The 21,338-nt window shown below is 29.0% G+C and overlaps 1 protein-coding gene across 1 annotated transcript in view; it reads left to right on the plus strand.

The window, feature by feature from the left end:
• Window positions 1-21,338, plus strand: part of LOC142323345 (uncharacterized) — an 82,340-nt gene that overhangs the window by 9,578 nt on the left and 51,424 nt on the right. Inside the window, exons 4-7 of the mRNA XM_075362850.1 lie at window positions 3,761-3,905; window positions 11,022-11,151; window positions 17,354-17,519; window positions 20,009-20,189. Of these exons, the coding sequence (XP_075218965.1) occupies window positions 3,761-3,905; window positions 11,022-11,151; window positions 17,354-17,519; window positions 20,009-20,189 (622 nt within the window). The remainder of the gene's footprint in view (window positions 1-3,760; window positions 3,906-11,021; window positions 11,152-17,353; window positions 17,520-20,008; window positions 20,190-21,338) is intronic.

The following is a 21,338-nucleotide window of genomic DNA, read 5'->3' on the forward strand; positions in this document are numbered from 1 at the left end:
ACAGTCTAATCTTATTCTCCCCACTCTGACTAATTACCATTCTTCACCAGTTACATAGGGAAGAATAAGATAAAATTTTACCTAAGTAAGATAAATATATGAAACTTTTGATCTTGAAATATAATTTATTTTAAAATTTAAACAAAATGATAATATTTAACATTCTATGATAGTAAAATTTTACAAAATATTATTTTAATAAGTTTAAAATTCTAAAATGTTATTAGACATTGGTCTCTCATTGTTAATAAAGTTTCCCAAGTATCTAATTTCTGTTTTTTGTGGATATTTTTAAAACTGGTTTGTATCTTTTTTTGTTTTTTTTTTATAATCAGTTTCCAGCTTATAATGAGCCAGATTATTAAATTCTGCTGTAACATTTGGTTCATTATAAGTACTGAAGACCAAAAAAATTAGCTAAGTTCCAGCATTGTTAAGAACTGATCGTAAAAGAGATTTTTTTTAAGTAAAAGTTAAAAAAATTATAATAAACAGGAATTACAAAGTTTTGAAACTTGCTTTATTAGTAATGATAGGAACAATTCATAGTTGAACAATAAGAACAAAAATTCAGGGACCTATTTCACAAAAGTAATGTAGACTTGTAATTATTAGTTTGTAGTTATTAATTTTCTTATAGACGCTAATATAAAATATAGTGTTTCATAAAACATGTATTTATAACTATTACTCTATACATTACAAGTTACACAACTATAATTAAAAAGTGTTGCACAAAAATATTAGAATTCTACTTGTAATTTCATATACAATTTTTATAAAGTTTGTTAAAAAGTACTATTACTGTTTGGTTTTAAAAGTTTTAATATTCAGCCGAGTGATAATGACAATGAAGAAAATTAAGAATACGCAGTAAAAAAAATTTATAAAAAATACTTAGATTTTAATCTCAATTAACACTTTATATTTAATAAAAGATTTAGGTCAAGTTAAATAGCTGTAGAATTAATCATTCATAAGATTATGTTTTAGCTTCAACATGCAGTATTTGAAACCATGTCCTGGAGTCAAAGCAGCAGGTTTTAATATTATTTCATTGGCTTGAAAATGGAGGCCAGTACTACAGTGTTGATATGCATGGTCTTATATCAGTTTGCTGTACAATTCATGTTGTAGGAATACTCAATGCATTAATATTTCAAAAACATGGCAGTTGTTCAGAGGTTTTATAACATATTGCCATAAATTATTGGCTTCTTGACAGACTGATTAACTTAGATCCCCTCATGACCAAAAGGAACAGGGTGTAAAATCATTCATTAAATTGGATGGTGTGTATGTGTGTGTGGACTGAATCAAAAGTTCTGCTATGCAAGTCCAAATGATTGGGTAATGTTCACAATTCGAGAGTTCTATGAATAGAAATCTGTTTGGGAAAATGGAAGAAAACTGGAGACTAATTTCACAGTCATTAATGCTTGAACGGCTGTGCTTCAAAGGTGGAAAACCAAAATAAATTAAATAACTAAATTATAAAATTATTAACTTTTATAAATAAAAAATAAAAGCAAGCAGTCACACCCCAAAACCCTGAGAGGCAATTTAAATAAATAACCTACCAAATAGCCTACTCTATATTACTACTACTTTTTTCGTGTTTAGCCATAAGGTATTACTTCAGAGGATGAATGAGGATGATATGTTTAAGTGTAAGTGAAGGTAGTCTTATACAGTCTCAGGTCAACCATTTCTGAGATGTGTGGTTAATTAAAATCCAACCACCAAAGAACACTGGTATCCACGTTCTAGTATTCAAATCCTTATAAAAAACCTAGATATCCTAGGCTACCAATGTGTTCAAAAAGACAAAATTAACTATTAAATAAATTAATTCCATAAAATACAATAGAACAAAAAACAGAACTACAAGAATCATATATAACAAAACTAAAACAATAACATCATCAATAACAAAACTAAAAAGCAAATATCAAACTATAGCAACGGCATTATGTTACTAAGAAGTCTGGTGAGTTAACTTCAGAGAAAGTGCAGGAAATTGAACAACATGGCAATGCTTTGTGGCCAGATGGGATGAAACAGAGTGGGCGTTATTTGCATGATCTCTTTCCAGATGTTGGTTTGTAGGGCACCTCTTGGGTATACTGTAACAAGTGTGATGCAATTTCTTTCTGGGCATGGCGCTTTCATGGATAGATTGCTGAGACTCGGCCTGGTGGACTCTGGTATGTGTCCACAATGTGGACAGTTGGGTGATGCCTATCATGTTCTTTACTTATGCCCTACATAAAAGATAATGTCCACGATGATTATTTGCTTACTCAGTATTATCGGGTCAACATTAGATCTCCGTGTAAATTGGAGGGACTGGGCTAAGTGGATAATCATTGAGAATTTCATCATTTACTTGACAAGGGAAAGGATTGCCAAAGGCGTTTAGGATTCCAGTTGGATTTTCATTATCCTACGTTTTGTTGTTTTTCTTCTTTTGACTTTTCTTATGGTTTATGTTATTGTTTCTGGTTTTATGTTTTGTTATTGTTTTTTGTTTTCGTGTTATGTTCTGCACTAACATTGCATGTTGAACTCAACTTTTTTCTATTTCGGGTAGTTAGTTGTAATTTCAGTTCCTTCTAGTTGTCTATTCAGTCTTGTTAAAGACTTGGACTTGTATTTTGTTTTTAAAAAGTTATCTAGTAGGTTGTAGTGTGCACCAATAGGAATGTCACATGTGGCATTCGCATAACTAGCATTCTGACAGGAAAGAACAAGGCTGAGAGATGCCTTTTGCCAAGGTTTTGAAGATGACCTCCAGTAAAGCCCATCATGAACTAGGTATGGAGAGGTGGCATGGTGACTGAAACAGTCACATGGAGGGTGTCTTTCCCTTTGGGGTCAGGATGAACACAAAGTACTGGAATTTTTAAAAGGAAGTTTCTGTGCTTGAATCATTTGCAAGTCCAACTTGGATCTCTAGGAAACGTATATAAATGCTGTGTGACTTTACGCAGATTGGCCTCTCAAAAGAGGAAAATGCTTCTATAAAAGGAAAAGAAAACAAAAATGTGGATTAAGGTGTAATTGTGGATGGGAATAATGAAGTGAATAAGCCTGCTGTTTAATAAGGGAGAAACTTATTAAAAATTTGCAGAAATTTCCATCATTACAGTACTATGTTAACAACCACTTCAAAAAAAAACATAACTGTACTTACAGTTATGTAGTACTTACATATACTTCATTTCTATATCTAACAACAAAGGATACCATTAGTAGTGGTATCCTTATTATTCTTCTGCCAAAACTGATGCATAAAAACTGATCTGTGTGTTATGAACTAAACACCATTATTCTTAAAACAGATCACATAATGAACTGAAAAACTATTAAATACTAATTATATTATAATTTGTTCACCTGATTACTATCAACTTTAAACAAAAAATTTCCATCAGTTGCAAACTGTTAAAAATATATCCAATGGAAACTGACCTATAGCCCATCGTGTTCTGTAGCCTTCATGAAATCTACATATTTAGTGTGGAAATTTTTTTGTTTAGTTAGAAGTTTTTTACCTATCTTGTCAAAATTGTTTACTTTTACTAATTCATTTGTGTTTACCTGTTGTGGTTTTTTAATAATAAAAATGAGTACTATTATTTCTCTGATTGATTCTGACCATTTTTGTTTTCAAAACCAACAAAAATACAATGAGCACAGTTCATATAAAATAATTAAAATATTGTTTTATAATTTTATTTTTATTTTTGTCAAACAGGTGCAGATGAAGTTCCAGGTCCAGTAAAATTTACAAGACCGTACTTTGATTGTGGTCGATCAAATAAGTGGCTTGTGAGTGCTGTTGTGCCAATAGCTGATATTTATCCTAGACATACTCAGTTTAGACACATTGAATATCCAACGTAAGTCTTTACAATATATAAACATTGTATTTTCTGTTTATTTTATTTACACAAGAAATATCATGGTAATTACAGTGTCTACCACCACTTTTCTTTTTTTTAATTTGTAATACTTGGATAAGTAAAATTTTTGAAATTTATCAACAACACTACATTAAATTTAGTCTTTTCCGAATTGTATTAAACATATTTAGAAAGATTGCGTAAATTATGTTTATTATGAAAGAAACTTTATAGTTTTTATGTCAGAAACTTTTATCTAGAAAAGGGTATGAGTATATCACAAAATATTAAATAATAATTTTAAAGCTTGTTTTTTAAATGGCTTATAATCAATGTCTCTTATAAAACATAGATAACAGTTTTGTTAACTTCATCGTGAAAATTCAAAATTTTTAAATTATGTAAAATCAATATAACACATTATTTTTATATCACATGTTTTTCTTGATCTTTTTTCATTGCAAATTTTGAATTATTTTTTTAAAGACTTTCAGTTATTTAAATTGATATTACATATTTATAATTTCATTAAATTATCTTAGATTTTTAAAAATGTTTTCATTCTTAATTTTAAGGAATAACATGCCTTTTTTATAACTATTTTATGCCTAATTAAAGAACTTGATATAAGAAAAATTTATTTGCATTTTATGACTTGAGATATGCTTTTTCAGTTATAAATTTTTAATAAGATGTATAGTCAGTATTTTCGTGATTAAATTTAAGAAGTAATAGTAATTCTTTAAATTATTGTAACTAAATTTTTCTTATAATTACAGAAACCATTGATCTATACTACAATGAAATCTTACTAATATACTTCATTTTATTTTTATTATTATGACCTTGGATATATTTTAATGCAGAATACAAACTGATTGAAATGGTAGGGAGATAAAAAAAGCTAGACAGTTACCTGGAATCAAACCTGAAATTTTTTCATCTAGAAGCTAACATGCTAATCACTATACTGATGTTTAGATAAAGGAAACAAATTTGAATTTACAATTTTAAATAAATATATGTGAATTTTCAGAGTTTCTTTTAACCTTTATTAAACTATTTACCATTTTAGTATAGTAAAGTTTGATAGTATTACCAGCTTTATCAATTTCCTAGTTACAACAAATTTTTCGCTTATCCCACCAATTGTCTATAAAAACTTGTTAACATTTCATATCTAAAATGGTATTATTTATCATGTAATTTCCCTAACAGAAAAAATAATGATACTTTTTTCTTTAGAAAAAAATAAAATAAAATTTAATAAGAAAATAATGACATTCCCACTTGGGTATAAGCCATTTAATGATCAACAATTGACAGCAGTAACTACTAGCATTTAAAGTAAAGGTACGTACTAATATTATACATTAATGGTAATCTTTGGCTGTTAATATTTCAATAATAGTTATTTTCTATGAAAAAGTCAGATTTTTCATTGACAACTTATTTTGTGCACACTTCTTTAAGCTTCCTATATAATTCATTCTATCTTTCCTCAATACTTGTCCAATAATATTTGCTATCTTTTACTTTCCTGTCTATATAGCAGCTACACAGTAAAGTAAAGCTATAGTTATATAGAAGGGAAAGAATAGTGATCAGTCAAACTTGGACATATCTGGTTTTCACAGAATCTTGACAAATTGATCCCTAAAGACCACAGAAAATCGAAAAATGGCATCAAAATTTCTGCAACAAAATGTGCATACATATGTATGTACGTATGTTGGTGTGTAAATCACTTATATCTCCACAACTATTTGACTGATTTTAACCACTTGGCTGTAATATTTCTATAGTAGTGGGCATTGATGCTATTAAATTTTTAATTCAGAAGATCAGGGAGTGGAAGATATAGGGGAAACGAAATCGTCTGTAGATTTTCATAATTAAGGTTATATATATTTTTTTTATAATCTTGTAAATATTAATAAACAACTTTTGTAAAAACAAATTTTTTCTAATTTTCACCCCCACCCCAAAAAATGGTATAATTTTTATGAGTTATAGAACGTACTACAAAGGATGATTTTCATTGCATTTTTTTATATTTTTGTGAAATGTTGAAGAAGGCTATACATTGGATTTTTTCGTTACAGTTTTTTCTATTAGCTAGCATATCGGATCCACAAATTTGTTCACCAACAAAGTGAGATGTTAGCCCAGCCACTCCCCCCTTACACACCCCACCTACCAGCCGGACTACTACTGTAGCCATCTGCTATGTTGTGACATCACAAGTGTGCAGTAGAATTAAGTAAATGAATAGTATTTAAAGTGGTTGCTAGGATCACCACACCTTGTAAATTAGATACGGTATGCGTGTGCACTTCAATTAGAATCATTGAATAAATAAACAAAAAATATTGTATATAAATAAAATGGCAAATATTTTATATTAAGTTGTGTATGTAACCCATGCATCACAAAAAATCCTGTGTGACTGGGAAGTCCTACAACTGTGTTGTCAATTTTTTTTATCCTACACTCCTTTCTTGTATCAGTTTTTACTTATCCTTTTTTCTTGTTCTTTATTTCACAAAGACTATTCATTGGTAAAAATTCCATTATCCTGATTTAAAAACAGAAAGCAATATAAGCAACTTCATTCAAGTTTTTGTGTTTATTTAAATTTGTTGCACTTACAATGTACTGTATCAGAGTGATATATATGGTTAAATGCAGAAGCATCTTGTGCAGAAAATTTATAGCTTAACACCAAACAAATTAATTCTATTTTAACATTAATGACTCCTCCGACACTGCCCCTGCCACTATCTTGTTGTTGGATCCTAATTAACATTGTGGGATAGCAATCCACAGATAAAACAAGCTGCAGCAACATCCATTACATAAACAAGTAATGAAGTTGCTTAAAGGCCCTAAATCAAGAAATCCATCCCAGATATTAGAAGATATCTAGAATATAATACAAATCAATCTTAAAAACCTCTTTCCAGTATCAATATCTTCTTTCTCATCCTATCTTACACAAGTTAGATTTTAAGTAGGTTGTTTCATCTTAACTTCATTCTGTATTTTTAAAGTCATGTGATTGGCATCTAACAAATAACTAAAGATCAACTGTAAAGAATTGTTTATATAAAAATAAAGTATTTTAATTTAAAAAAAAAATATTTTTATTCATAGAAAATTCATTTAACAGTAATGAATTTAAAGAATGATAGGAACGATTCATTTTCAGATAATAAAACTTTCAAATGACATTTCTTAAGGTTAAAAAGACATCACTATGACACTTAATATTCATTATTTTATTTTCCTCTAATCGTCGTACATTCTTTGTCACTTATTCAATTGACACAAATCATTTCACTAATTTTATAAAATTTGATGCTCTTTTTCTGAAGTTTAAAGGATGAAAAAATGAATATTACCCTCCACGTGGAATGGTCCGATAAAAATTGTATTTTCTTTTTGGTAAGCTTTTATATTAACCAATGTGTTCTTTTGTTCTGTATAAATTTATAGAATTACCGTGAGTAAACCTTTTGTGAAATATTGGGTCAAACTTAATTTTATACTAAGATAATATATATATAACTGTTTAGTATATTCATTAGTATGAGTAACCATTTTCATATTCTGTACACATCTCTTATTGCTAAATGTTAAAATTTCACTGAAACATTTTTAAAATTGCTCTTTTGTCTGTCTGTACACCAGCAATTTTAACACAGTAGCTCAACTTCTTATTCTAAAATGTTGCATGCAAATTCAGTTTTTTGCCACATAGATTTGCCAAAAAATATCATTGCAAAATTATCATTTTTTCAAGAAGTGTTAGTGCTGATCTAAGTAGTTTGATATAAGGGAAAGTCAAAAGTAAAATTTTTTCCTAATCACATTCTCTAGAACAGTGATTTTTCTGATATAAATTATAGCCTCATATCAACTGTTGATTGAATGTATTGTTTATTGTTAACTGTTTTATGTGGTGTTTAAAAACCAAATTTAAAGTAAGTGCTCCTTATTCAGTTACATTTAGATCGCATCTACATCTACAGAGATGAAACCAGTGTAGATGATCCTTAGAAGATAGTAGAAATACAGAGAAATTTGTTTGAGGGGAGGTAAGAACTACAATTGGAATCATCACTAATAAGCGTAGGTAGAATTTCTCTTTGTGATTAACATGAGAAAGAATAATGGAAATATCAAAGCAGTTGACAAATGAATCACAATAATTGAAAAATTAAAGTTGATGAAGTTGCAAATGAGCTGAATATGAGCCATAACTCTGCATTTTCAAACATCCATGATTCTTTAAACTTTCAAAAAGTCTCTTCTTCCTGGGTTTCACATCAACTCACAAATATTCACCAAAAGAATTGTTTGAAATTTTTCCACAAACCATTGAAACATGATAATTGAGCTCATTTCTGAAGTGGATAATAATTGAAGAGTACACATCACTTTGAAAACAAGAGTAAGCAATATTTGGGAAACATTCTTCATCTGCTGTAGCAAAAAAATTCAAAACACACATCTGACAGAAAGTTGACAATATCATATTCTGGGATATGGAAGATTTTTCACTTCCCATCTAATGTTGAAAAGGTAAATAGAGAAAACTGCAATTGCTGAAGTTAAAAATCATGTCCAAAGGGGCAGAATAACATTTGATCTCATGTGGCCAACAAAACAATCCTCTTTTGCTTTAAAATCTCAATTTTGAGCAGCTGGAACACCCATTATTCAATGCTGATTAGGATCCAAGCAATTTTCATCATTTTGCCCCGCTCAAAGAAGAATTGCAAGGGAATCATTTAAATTCATATGAAGACGTCATAGAAACAATGCAAATTTGGCGATACACCAGACCAAAAAATTTCCTCTAGGAAAGAATTCAAAAGCTTGTTAAAAAAAAGATTAAGCACATAGAAGTAGGAGGGAATTATGTTTAAAAAATAGACAAAATTTCATTTGTTTGTGCAAATAAAATTAATTTCTCTTTTAAATTCCACTTTTTTTTTAATTACTTGCGTACATTTGATTGAAAACAATTACTGCTCCTGTATATGAGTTTTAAAATGGGCTATTATTTAATAAATAGCCAGTTTTAGTTAATGATTTTTTAGTTTATTTTTTTTATATAACAATTTACTTTTAGTTACTATACAATTCACAGCAAGACAAGCCTCATGGTAAATGCTGTTGTTATGTTTGTGACTTTATTATTAAATAGTCAAGGACATTCTTACCCAGTGAATTAGTACTCTGCCACGTATGTGATTTTCATTATTTAATCACTCAGACACTAGAAGAAGCTCAGTTACGTTATTGCATTTTAGTCAGAATGTATGAATTTTTCTGAAGTGAATTTTTAAAAGTTTACTGTTAATAGTCATCCAGTTATTTTATCATTTTTACAGCTTTTGTACTTATATAAAAGAGTATATACATATTTTTAAGTAATAGATGTTATTTTAAAAAGTGGCAGAAATGTGATTAAAAATGAGTTCTGCTCTTGTAAATAATAATATTAATAAACTTGACCTCAACTCCTGCAACACCAAGAAGTATTAAATAACAAAATAGCAATAATTAAGTTCATAAATGTATTTAAAACCTACATGGATAAATAAACCTAATTGAATGGTGTTTTTTTTTTATAGTTAAAAGAGATTTTAATAAACATCAGGAATTAATAAGTGATACTTGAAGGTTAGAAAAGACAGCTATCCAAAAGCAAAGAAGATTGATAGATTCACTTTGCCATTAAAAAAGGCACCTAAAATAATAAAGTAAAAAATCTTGTTGTGAACAGATAATTTAGAAAACTTACATTCAGAAAAGTGGGTTAGATGAAATAATTGAACAGTTTGTAATAAATTTATCTAAAAAAGGCTGACAACACAGTTGTTTCTGATGCACGGCTTACACACACATACACAAGCAACTTTTTTAAAAATGTTTATCATTTTATTTAAATGTAATATTTCTTTGTTTATTTAATTCAATTATTCTAACTCAAGCACACACACATACCGTATTTAATTTGCGTGGGTGTGGTGGTACTAGCGGCAACAGTCGGCACTAACTAAACTAATGTAATTTCACATCTTACATAGAACAGATTTTGCTTGTATGGTCAGCAACTGGTATAGCCATGAGGCTTTTCGCACCAGGTACCAAGTTAATTTTTTACACTTTAAATTCTATTTATTTAATTCTACTGCTCACTGGTGATGTCACAACATAGCAGAAACTATAACAGCATTTTTTCGAGTGGAGGTGCAACTTTGCTAAAAGTATTTTTTGCAAATATTGTTATTTTTTAATTATTAACAAATGTGCCTAAGAAAAATATGTCCTTAGTTAGGCTAAATCTTGAGATGCTGAGTTGACCTTACTCTACAGCCTCGCTCCCTTGACCTTTTTAGTTGAAAATTTAATTATATCAGTGCCCTGTATATATAAGTTATCTGACCAGTTTGTTCAAAATCAGTCCAGTAGATCTTCTTGAAGTATAAGGTGATTTAAAGCCCAGCACCAAACATACACATACAGGTGTGAATGAACATTAACATTCAAAAAATTTCCATCTGGTTTTTTGGGTTCCTTAGGTGTCAAAATGTCAAGATTTGGTGAAAACTGCTTATGCCCAAATTGGACTGATTACAATACCTACTTTCCCTTCTAGAGCTATAGCACTATCTAGACCGGAAAGTAAAAAGGTAGTGACAAAAAGGACAGATAAATGACTGTAGTGTGCATAAAAAGCAATTTTGTATTTATGATAAAATGTCAAATTTAGCTGTTGGAAAATCAATAATATAAAATACTCTGTTGTCAGAAACTAAAATAATAAATAATATGTAAAGATGCTGTCACTGTTTCTGTTTGACATTCTAATCATTAAGTATTACTCATTTTAGTTTTATATTTTATTATTAAAGAATTAATAAAATAAATGTTAAAGGATTATTTCTCAGATTATAACTCCCTACATGATGCTGATTGTGTTCAAAACTGCTACTATGTAATGTAGCAACATTAGTTAAAATAACCAAGTTCACACTCATATGGTCACAATATTAGATGTTTTACTTTTTTATCGGTTTTACTTATCTTATTTACCAGGTATACAGCAGTAGCCGTTTTGGAAATGGATTTTGATCGAATTGATATTAACCAGTGTCCAGAAAGTCTTGGAAATAGTGGCCCTAACCATTTTGTTAATACTGCTCGTTGCAAAAAGGAAACAACTGAAGTAAGTTTATGTTTTTATTTACTTAATGTATTTTATTTTTTATTCTGATGTATGATGAAATACATACTATTAAGAGTTTATAAATATTCATAAAAAAGGGGAAAACAACAGTTTTTCATCATTGGCATCTGTGGGTAGAAGTTGTAAATCATTAATAAATGTCAAGAGCATATAGTAAAACAGCATCTAGCATTTCATTTCTTAATTTTATTGATCTACTGAACCAGTTCATAAAATGTGATTTTGATTGATGGAATTTTAACAATCCTTAATGAGTTAATAGACTTATGTCATTATTGATAATAAATAAATATTCAAAAAAATTAAATGAAGATATGATTTAATCCTTACTTTTCAAACATCACAACAAAATAATGAATATATATATAAGGATGTGATATTTAAAAGTTACTTGATTATATTGCCTCATATATATGATAAGGAATCAAAGAGCAATTCCCTTGACTGTGAATGTACATAATACTGAAAAAAATTATTTAAAAGTGTGTAATGTACCATATTGTTAGAGATCATTTGGCTAGCTTCATATAAAGTATATCAGAAGTATGAAATTTAAAAAAAGATTATATAAACAATTACAACAAAAAAAATCATAAAAGTAAATAATATAAATCCATTTTTAACCCTACCATAAAATGAGTACAGAATGTAGATGTTGGATTTAAGATGTGTAGGACTATAACTGAAATTCTATATATATAATTTTTTTTGTCTTCAGTCATTTGACTGGTTTGATGCAGCTCTCCAAGTTTCCCTATCTAGTGCTAGTCATTTCATTTCAGTTTATTCCCTACATCCTTCATCCCTAACAGTTTGTTGTACATATTCCAATGTTGCCTGGCTACACAATTTTTCCCATCTACCTGTTCCTCCAATATCAAAGCGATTATTCAAGGATGCCTAAGATGTGGTGTATAAGTCTGTCTCTTCTTTTAGCTATATTTTTCCAAATACTTTTTTCTTCATCAGTTTGTCACATACCACTTTATTTGTCATTTTATCCACCCATCTGATTTTTAACATTCTCTTATAGCACATTTCAAAAGCTTCTTATCTTGTCTTCTCAGGTACTCCAATCGTCAAAGTTTCATTTCCATATAAAGCTACGCTCCAAACATATAAATGTTTTCATGATGTTTAAATTAATTTTTGATGTAAGCAAATTATATTTCTAACTGAAAGCTTGTTTCACCTGTGCTATTTGACATTCTATATTGCTCCTGCTTCATCCATCTTTAATAATTCTACTTCCCAAGTAACAAATTTTTAAGACTTTCATAGTCTTTTCTCATCCTACTTTTATATTCTATGATCCATCTACTTTATTTCTACTACATTTCATACTTTCATTTTGTTCTTGTTTATTTTCATGCAGTAGTTCTTGCGTAGAACGTCATCCATACTATTAATTGTTTCTTCTAAATCTTTTGTGCTCTACCTATATTTACTATTTCATCAGCAAATCGTTGCATTTTTATTTTTTCACGTTGCACTGTTATTCCAGATCTAAACTTTTCTTTAACATTATTGACTGCTAGTTCTATGTAAAGATTAAAAAGTAACGAGGATAGGGAACATCCTTGTCTGATTACATATTTTATTACTGTTTATGCTCTTTGATTATTACTGTTGTAGTTTGTTTGGTTCCTGTAAATGTTAGAAATTGTTCTTCTATCTTTATACTTGAACCCTGAATTTTTTAAATGCTGAACATTTTATTCCAGTGTGTTATCAAATGCCTTTCTATAAATGCCATGTATTGTTGGTTTGTTTTTCTTAATTCTTGCTTCTACTATTAATCTAATGTTAAAATTGCTTCCCTTGTCCCTACTTTTCCCGAAACCAATTTGGTCTTCTCCTGATAATTCTTCCACTCTCCTGTCAATTCATCTATACAAAATTCTAGTTAAAATTTTTTATGCATGTTTAGTTAAGCTAACTGTTCTGTATTATTCACATTTTTCTGCTCCTGCTTTCTTTGGTATCATGTCAATAACACTCTTTTTGAAGTCTGACAGAACTTTCCCTTTTTCATAAATATTACTCACCAGTTTGTATAATTTATCTATCACTTCCTCACCTGCACTGCGCAGTAATTCTGCAGGTATCCCGTCTATCCCAGGAGCCTTTCTCCCATTCAAATCCTTTAATGCTCTATTAAATTCAGATTTTAGTATTGTATCTCTCTTTTCATCCTCTTCAACTTCCTCTTCTTCTTCTATAACACCAGTTTCTAATTCATTTCCTCTGTATAACTCTTCAATATATTCCACCCACCTATCAACCTTTTCTTTCATATTATAAATCGGTATACCATCTTTATTTAACACATTATTTGATTTTAACTTAAGTACCACAAAATTCTCCTTAACTTTCCTGTGTGCCCCATCTGCTTTTCCAATGACCATTCCACTTCTGAACACTTTTCTTTAATCCACTCTTCTTTTGCTATTTTGCAATTCCTGTTTATAGTATTTTGTTAATTGTCAATAGGTCCTTTTTTTTACCTTCTTCATCACTAGCATTCTTATACTTTAAACGCTCATTCATAAACTGCAATATCTGCGATATCCAAGGTTTTCTACAAGTTCTCTTTGTTCCACCTATGTTTGCTTCTGCCAATTACTTTTTGACATTTTCCCATTCTTCTTATATATATTTTCTACCTTATCTTTTTTACTCAGACCTCTTGTGAAGTCCTCCTCAAAAATTTTCTTTACCTCCTCTTCTTCAAGCTTCTATAGATTCCACCAATTTATCTGACACTTTTTCTTCAGGTTTTTAAACCCCATCTGCATTTCATTATCACTAAATTATGGTCGTTATCAATGTCTGCTTCTGGATGTGCTTTGCAGTTGACTAGTTGATTTCTTTGCTTAACCATGATATAATCTGTCTGATACCTTGCAGTATCACCTATGGCTTTTTCCATCTGTATATTCTTCTGTTATGATTTTTAAACTGGGTGTTGGCAATTACTAAATTATACTTTGTGCAAAACTTAAGTCGGTCTCCTCTTTCATTTCTTTTTCCCAGCCCATATTCACCCGCTATATTTCCTTCCTTGCCTTTTCTTTTTTGGATGCTTCCATTCCATCCCCAACTATTATTAAATTTTCATCCCCTTTTATTTGTTTTAATTGCTTTGTCAATTTCTTTGTATACACACTCTACTTCATCATCATCAAGAGCACTAGCAGGAATATAGACGTTAACAATCGTTGTCGGCTTAGGTTTTGATTTTATCCAGATTACAATGATTCTATCACTAAGTTTTTTGAAATATTCTACTCTCTTCCCTATTTTCTTGTTCATTACAAAATCTACTCCTGCCTGCCCTTTATTTGACGCTGAGTTAATTATTCTAAAATCACCTGACCAAAGGTCGTTTTCCTCTTCCCACCGTACCTCGCTAATTCTTACTAGATGTACATTTAACCTTCCCATTTCCCTCTTTTAATTTTCTAACCTACCAACCTTTTTTTAGACTTCCTACATTCCTTGCTCTGACTCATAGAATGTTATTTTTTTTATTTTTGTGACCCCTTCCTTAGCCGTCCCATCAAGGCTGCTCTATATATATATATATATATATATGTGTGTAATTAAAAACTTAATTCTACCATCACCAATTTTCTAAATTTCATGTGTCTTACTTATCTTATCAAAAGCCTGCAGGAAGATTGTTAAAATTTAATGACTGTAACAGTGTCATTTCTCATAACATATTTTTAACCCTCACAGTAAAATGTCATGAGCTGTTATTTTATCTTTCTCTTTTTCAATGATTATATGTATACTAAGTTTTGGCTTCTGGGAAAGAAAACAAAATTATTGAGTAATTACACTTCTGCATTGGGTTAGTGTTTGATAATTAGCAGTATTCATAATGCCTGGGATATATGTGGCTCAATATTTACAGTAAAGATACGTGCTACACACATAATAATAACATATTTGAAGTAAGTGGTTCATATTTATTTCATTTAAAACTTATTTGTATTTAATATGAATTGGGTAGTTGTCAAATAATTGTGTTTTATTATTCAACTAATTTACTTTATTATTCAACCAGTCACTATATTACAACAGTTTCATAAGAAATGGCATTATGTTAATTTAGTGGCAAAATTTATTTATATTTTCAGATTTTTTTTTAATGAAATGAAGTAAATTAAAAAGTCATTTTGATGAATAATGCATTGTTTATTATTTTTTCTGAAGATTTTAATTCCTAAAAATAAAATATTTTGCTATATATTTATATAAATTTTTAGATTTCCAAACAAGCTTGACTTATTGACTTATTTTTGGCATAAATATACATTACTTTTGATGATCTGTTTGTGGCAATGAAAATATAAAAGAAAATATTTTTCTCATAATATTGTTTCATCATTTATAAACCTGTAAACCTAATTTACCATTATAATTAATGTAGATACTTAGCCACAAAACATAAATAAAGTTGAATATCATATAAAGCCTAACGGCCTCCTTAAACTGAAAACATGGTTTTGAATATAATACTAATTTGTCTATTTGTTCATTTAAGTGTATTACAGGTACTTAATCCAAACAAAAAAATTACCCAAACCAGAGGCAACTGTTATGTAGGTTGTTCATCCCCTCTATTCTTTATTCCTTTCTTCATGAACAAGTATCAAGGGAGTTGGGTCACCTCCATTGTTACATCTATAGCAGTTTCTTTCTGGTTTCTGGTAACCAGCAAGACAGCCACTTCTTTATTAAAGGTTTACCAGGGAACAACCATGTACACCTCCAGAACTATTCAAAGTCTGTTTCAGGTAGGAAACAATCCTTAGTTTGTTGGATTGTGTAATCTGAACTAGAAGCTGAAATAATTAATAATTTATCCAGGGTTTCTATTCCAAATCTATTTAAACCTGGCTAGCTATGTTGAAAGATGAATTTTTTTTAACATACAAAAAATCCCAACCCTAATTAGGATTTAAACCCAAAATGTTCTGATAAAGGCAGAAACATTGTCATTGTGCCTTGAAGAAGATTGATAATAATACTGAAAGCATAACATTAAATTTTTCCTGAAATTTATTTAATTTTCTTTATAGATTATATAGAATGCTTCTAAATTGAAACAAATGGGATTCTCTCCAGAAACATAATTTTATGATTGACTAACCTTCAATGCATATCATTTTAAATATAAAATGTAAAGAAAGTTCAAGTAGGGAAAAACACTATGTTTATAGATCAGTTTATACTATACCAAAATGTACAGAATGAACAAATTTGATTTAGTCTGATTGCAATCCATTGGTATTTTTTTAACTGTGTTTGCTTCTCAGTTAAATTTTCTTAACTAGTCAACCAGTCAATATATTATAATATTTTCATAAGAAATTGCATATGCTATAAAATTGTTATAAATTAGCAGTTTTTTTTTTTTTTTAATGAAATCTAAGTTAAATTAGTCATTTCAATGAATAATGTATTATTTACTGTTCTTATTCTTGAGAATTAATTATTCTTGAGATGTTAATTCCTAAAAATAAAGTATTTCACTGTATATATGCATCAATATGTTTTTTCTTAGTATGATATAAAAATCTAGGCTGTAAATCATTTTTTGAAAACAAAATTAAGTCATAATTCTAAAACTCTACAAATAAAGTAAAAAGCCCATATAACTAAGAAGTAGAATAGACATTAATAATAGTTTATAGAAAATTCCTCTACACTACACACAGACTTAAAATAATATTGTGTATTTTCACCTGTAAATAGCATATAATTACCAATTCTGTTGACTTCTTGTATTCATAATGGGTAGTTTATTGTAATGAAATAAATTTCTGGTTTGATTTGTTATTAAAATATAATTTATAGCACAGCAAACAGCATAATAAACACAGTTACAGCAATGCATAATTGGTGCAGTAAATATTTGAATTCACCAAATTATAATCACTTTCCTTTCATCTGATATAAACAAAGAAACAAAACAAAAATGATATTTGTCAAAAACATCATGTAAGTCTTGTTGAAAAATCATAAAATTAAATTCTGAAATCTCTAAAGACACTGTTGGACAGACATCTCTGTTAATATTATTTCATTATTAAGAATTATGTTAATATGACTCAAATAATTAATTATAGTGTATTTTATGTAACTGAAATTATAAATGTACTTCCAGTGTGAGCCAATGCATGGATGGGGTTTTCGTCGAGGAGGTTACCAGTGTAGGTGTAGGCCAGGATTTAGACTTCCTACAGTTGTAAGGCGGCCATATTTGGGTGAAATTCTTGAGAGAGCTACTTCGGAACAGTATTATAATGGATTTGATTGTCTTAAAATTGGATGTGAGTTAATTAAAATATTATCTCTATATTAAAAATGAGCTGTGTTACTATTATTAATATCTTTCTGTATTTTAGTTTAAACAAATTGTTAAAACTTGCTTGTTAGAAGTGGTTTCAATTTGTTGTCAACTAGCTAGTTATAATCTAATCTTCAGGATTAAGGTACCATATCCAGAAATATATTTCTAGTTTTCAACAGACAATTTTTTTTAAATTGGTATGTGTTAAAAAGAAAAAATTGTATTTATGTGAGTCAATATGTTTTCTCTTTAATATGATATGAAATTTTGGGCTGTACATTATTTTTAAAAAAATTAAACATTTAAATATAATTAAAAACCATCAGTAACGTCCAAATCAAGTAAAGAGTCACATAACTAGGAAAAAAGTAAATGTTGATCATACAACATAGAAAATCTCTTCTAAACTCAGCACAGACTTATCCATTATATAATGTATTTTTACCAGTAACTAACCTCTAAACAAAAGCAAATAGTTATTTTAGTAGCATTCTAGTGTCGAAAGTCTGAAACAGTATATATAGAGATACAAGAGAGTCAGTGTGAGAGCTGTGTTCAAACTTTATTTGGAATGTAACTTAATACAACACTAAAATTATAGCTAACAATGTATCCTTAACAGAAAATGTTCTAATACAAGTTATGCTTGCAGCTAATCTAAAAGTGCAATTAATGGTCATTAAATTAAGTAGTTAGATATTTGAAAACCCTGAATTAATTTTTACCTTTTATATAAGAAAATTTATTGACTGTATGTGATTTGTCTCACAAAATGTGACGATCTATCATTAGTATATTACCAATATTAATTCTAATGTTTATTGGGAAAGAACAGTTTGCAGTTTCCTTAGACTTGTTCACTTTGGGAATTCCTTTTGGGTGGTCAGTGTTTTACATAGCTGTCCCTATTTTATATCGTTATGTTCAGTAATTTTTTATATTCTTACTATTACGCATAAATTTTTGCTTCTATATTATATTTAATATTAAATTTAATTACACTAATACAGTTGAGTTTTTGATCATATGATGTGATTTTATTTGGTCATGTTCTTACACATATTATGTTTAGCAACACCTTAACATACTACTCTTTGAGAAACAGTAGTTTACAATGTCATTATAATTATACCTAATTAATTTCTTTTATTTAATTCTTATTGTATGATTATTCCTGTAATTTCAGCCAATTTGCTTTATGTCATTGCTTTTTGTCTCTGAATTCATTTTATTATAATTGTAAGACATTAAATTTTTTAATATAATTCCAGTTTTTTAATTTATTTGAATAGTCAGTCTTTTAGATTTGATATTTTGAAAGTTTTAAACCATTCCTTTTTGTTCTTTGTTTGGTAAGATTGGCCATTTTAGGTGCAAGTACATGTAATTTTAGTTTTTACAAGCATTTGTACCAATTGATGCTACCCTTTTCAATATTAGCTGATTTAAATGACACAAAAACTATTTTTCTCTGTTTGACTGTTGGAATAATTGTATCAGACAGATTTTTAACATTTTCATCCTCACCCCATAATTAAGCTTTTGAATTAAGTAACTGAATTAAAATTAAAATTTTTGTTTACAAAAATTTTCCAGTCTTGTGTTTTTGGAAGGGGTCTGACTGATCACCTAAGTAATCATTATTATTATCACTAATATATTATCATTAAGTAAGGTATTTTACAATAACTATGAAAATAGGTAATTTTAAAAATATTTTTAAAAGCTAATATGATTTTTGTCCCTGTCATTGTTGCCTAATCTTGGAAAACAATGTATTAAAAAATTTCAGAGGGTAATCTGTAAAATAAAAAAACATTTAAGACTGTACATTTGATAAAGATCCTATGATTTCCCATGAACTTCATATAAATCTGTTGTGTTTAAACAACCCTAATTATAATTTGTTATATCTTTCTTGTTTTTTTAAGTTTATTTTTCTATTTAAAATGTAGATAGGTCTATAAAAGACATTGACTATATAAAAAAATACTTAAAAAAAATTCATAGGCAGAAATCTGCATCTTGATAAAAATAATTAGAGGAATATAGAGAACTGTGTAAAAAAACTGATGCTGAACTACATGTGCCAATATATTTTATTTTTGACCTAATGTTTTCCATTTAATTCTCCTTCATTTTCATATGAAGATTCTTTAAAAATCAGAATTGGATCAGGCTATGTATCATTATCGTACATAAAAAAATATTTCAAATATCTGAAATTTTTCATTAAAGAAAATCATCTGTATAAGTTATGTAGAAAAACTTATATCATGATTATTAAAAATCTTCCTTGTAACAAAATAGAAAAAAAATCATCAAAAAATCCATTTTTTGGAATTAGGTTTGAATATAACATTAAAAAAAAAATTATTACAAGTTGAATTGAGAGCTTCTTCTTTTTTTATCACTGTTAAAAATACATGAAAATACAATAGCATTAATTTTTTTTTTTTACTGTTTTAGGGGTACATAAAATGCCTATTAAGTGGAATCCAGCACCACCTTACATAAGAGAAAAATACATGGATAGATACTATGAGTATAGAAATTTTTCTGTTGGTCCAGATTCATTACATACTAGAAAAATGAATATTGATGAAGCATTAAAATTTATACATGGTGTCAATCATAAAACCTGTAACAAGTAAGTTTTTGGCTTAAGTTCTTCACATCTCGATTAATATTAAAAACAGTAAATGGCAACCTAATAAACCATGTTATAGAAGACAAATTTTACCCATCACTGATAAGTTTATAAAAAACTTACAGATACTTTTTATTATTTGTAGTGACCAATATATATATATGTACGATGGAGATTCAGTAATTAAAGAGACAAATTAGTGTAGAAAAAAAACTCTATTTTTTATAAAATGAGACTTTTCTACTTCTCAACATAATCCCTACCAATATTAATATACTTGTCCCAATGATAAACTAGGTTTTTTATACCTGATGCAAAGAAGTCTTTGTCATGTTGTTTGAGCCACTTTCCCACAAATTCTTTGACCTCCTCATTGTTGCTGAACTTTTTTCCATGTAATGCCTCCTTGAGTGGACCAAACAATTGAAAATTCAGGAGAGCCAAATCTGGACTGTAGGAATGATGTGGTAGTATCTCCCAACCCATTTTCCAATGGTTTCTTGAGTCAGCTGGGTGTTGTGAAGGCAAGCATTGTCATGTACCAATATCATACCTTTTCTTTGAGAACTGCGACATTTTTCTCTCGCTGCTGATTTTAATTTTTTCTCAGCATGTCTAATTAGTAGACACTGTTTATTATATGCTGATTTTCCAAATAATCACAAAAGACAACACCTTGGGCATCCCAAAAGACGATCAACTTGACTTTTCCCATTGATGCTTGCATTCTGAATTTCTTTTGGACAGATGAGCTGGTGTGCTTCCATTCCATGCTTTATCTTTTAGACTCTGGTTTAAAATGGTGAACCCAAGTTTCATCACATGTTAAAATCTTGTTTGGGAAGGGTCACCTTCCCTTCCATAGCATTCTTTAAAGTCTGTACAGACTTTGAGTCTTGTTTCCTTGTGTTGTTGCGTTAACTCTTTTGGGACCCACCTTGCACTTGTTTTGCTGTACTTGAGCTTGTTACTGATAACATTATGAACTGTGCCAACACTTACTGCAACTGTTTTTGCTATATGTTCAACTGTAATACGTCTGTCTTCACGAATAATGTTGTCAGTGCGGGTTTCAAGTGAAGGAGTTGACACTTCAACTGGCCGGCCAGGATGTTGTTGTCAGTCACTGAAGTTCGACTGTTTTTGAAC

The sequence above is a fragment of the Lycorma delicatula genome, chromosome 1, assembly GCF_047948215.1.
Source record: "Lycorma delicatula isolate Av1 chromosome 1, ASM4794821v1, whole genome shotgun sequence".
NCBI classification, from domain to species: Eukaryota; Metazoa; Arthropoda; class Insecta; order Hemiptera; family Fulgoridae; genus Lycorma; species Lycorma delicatula.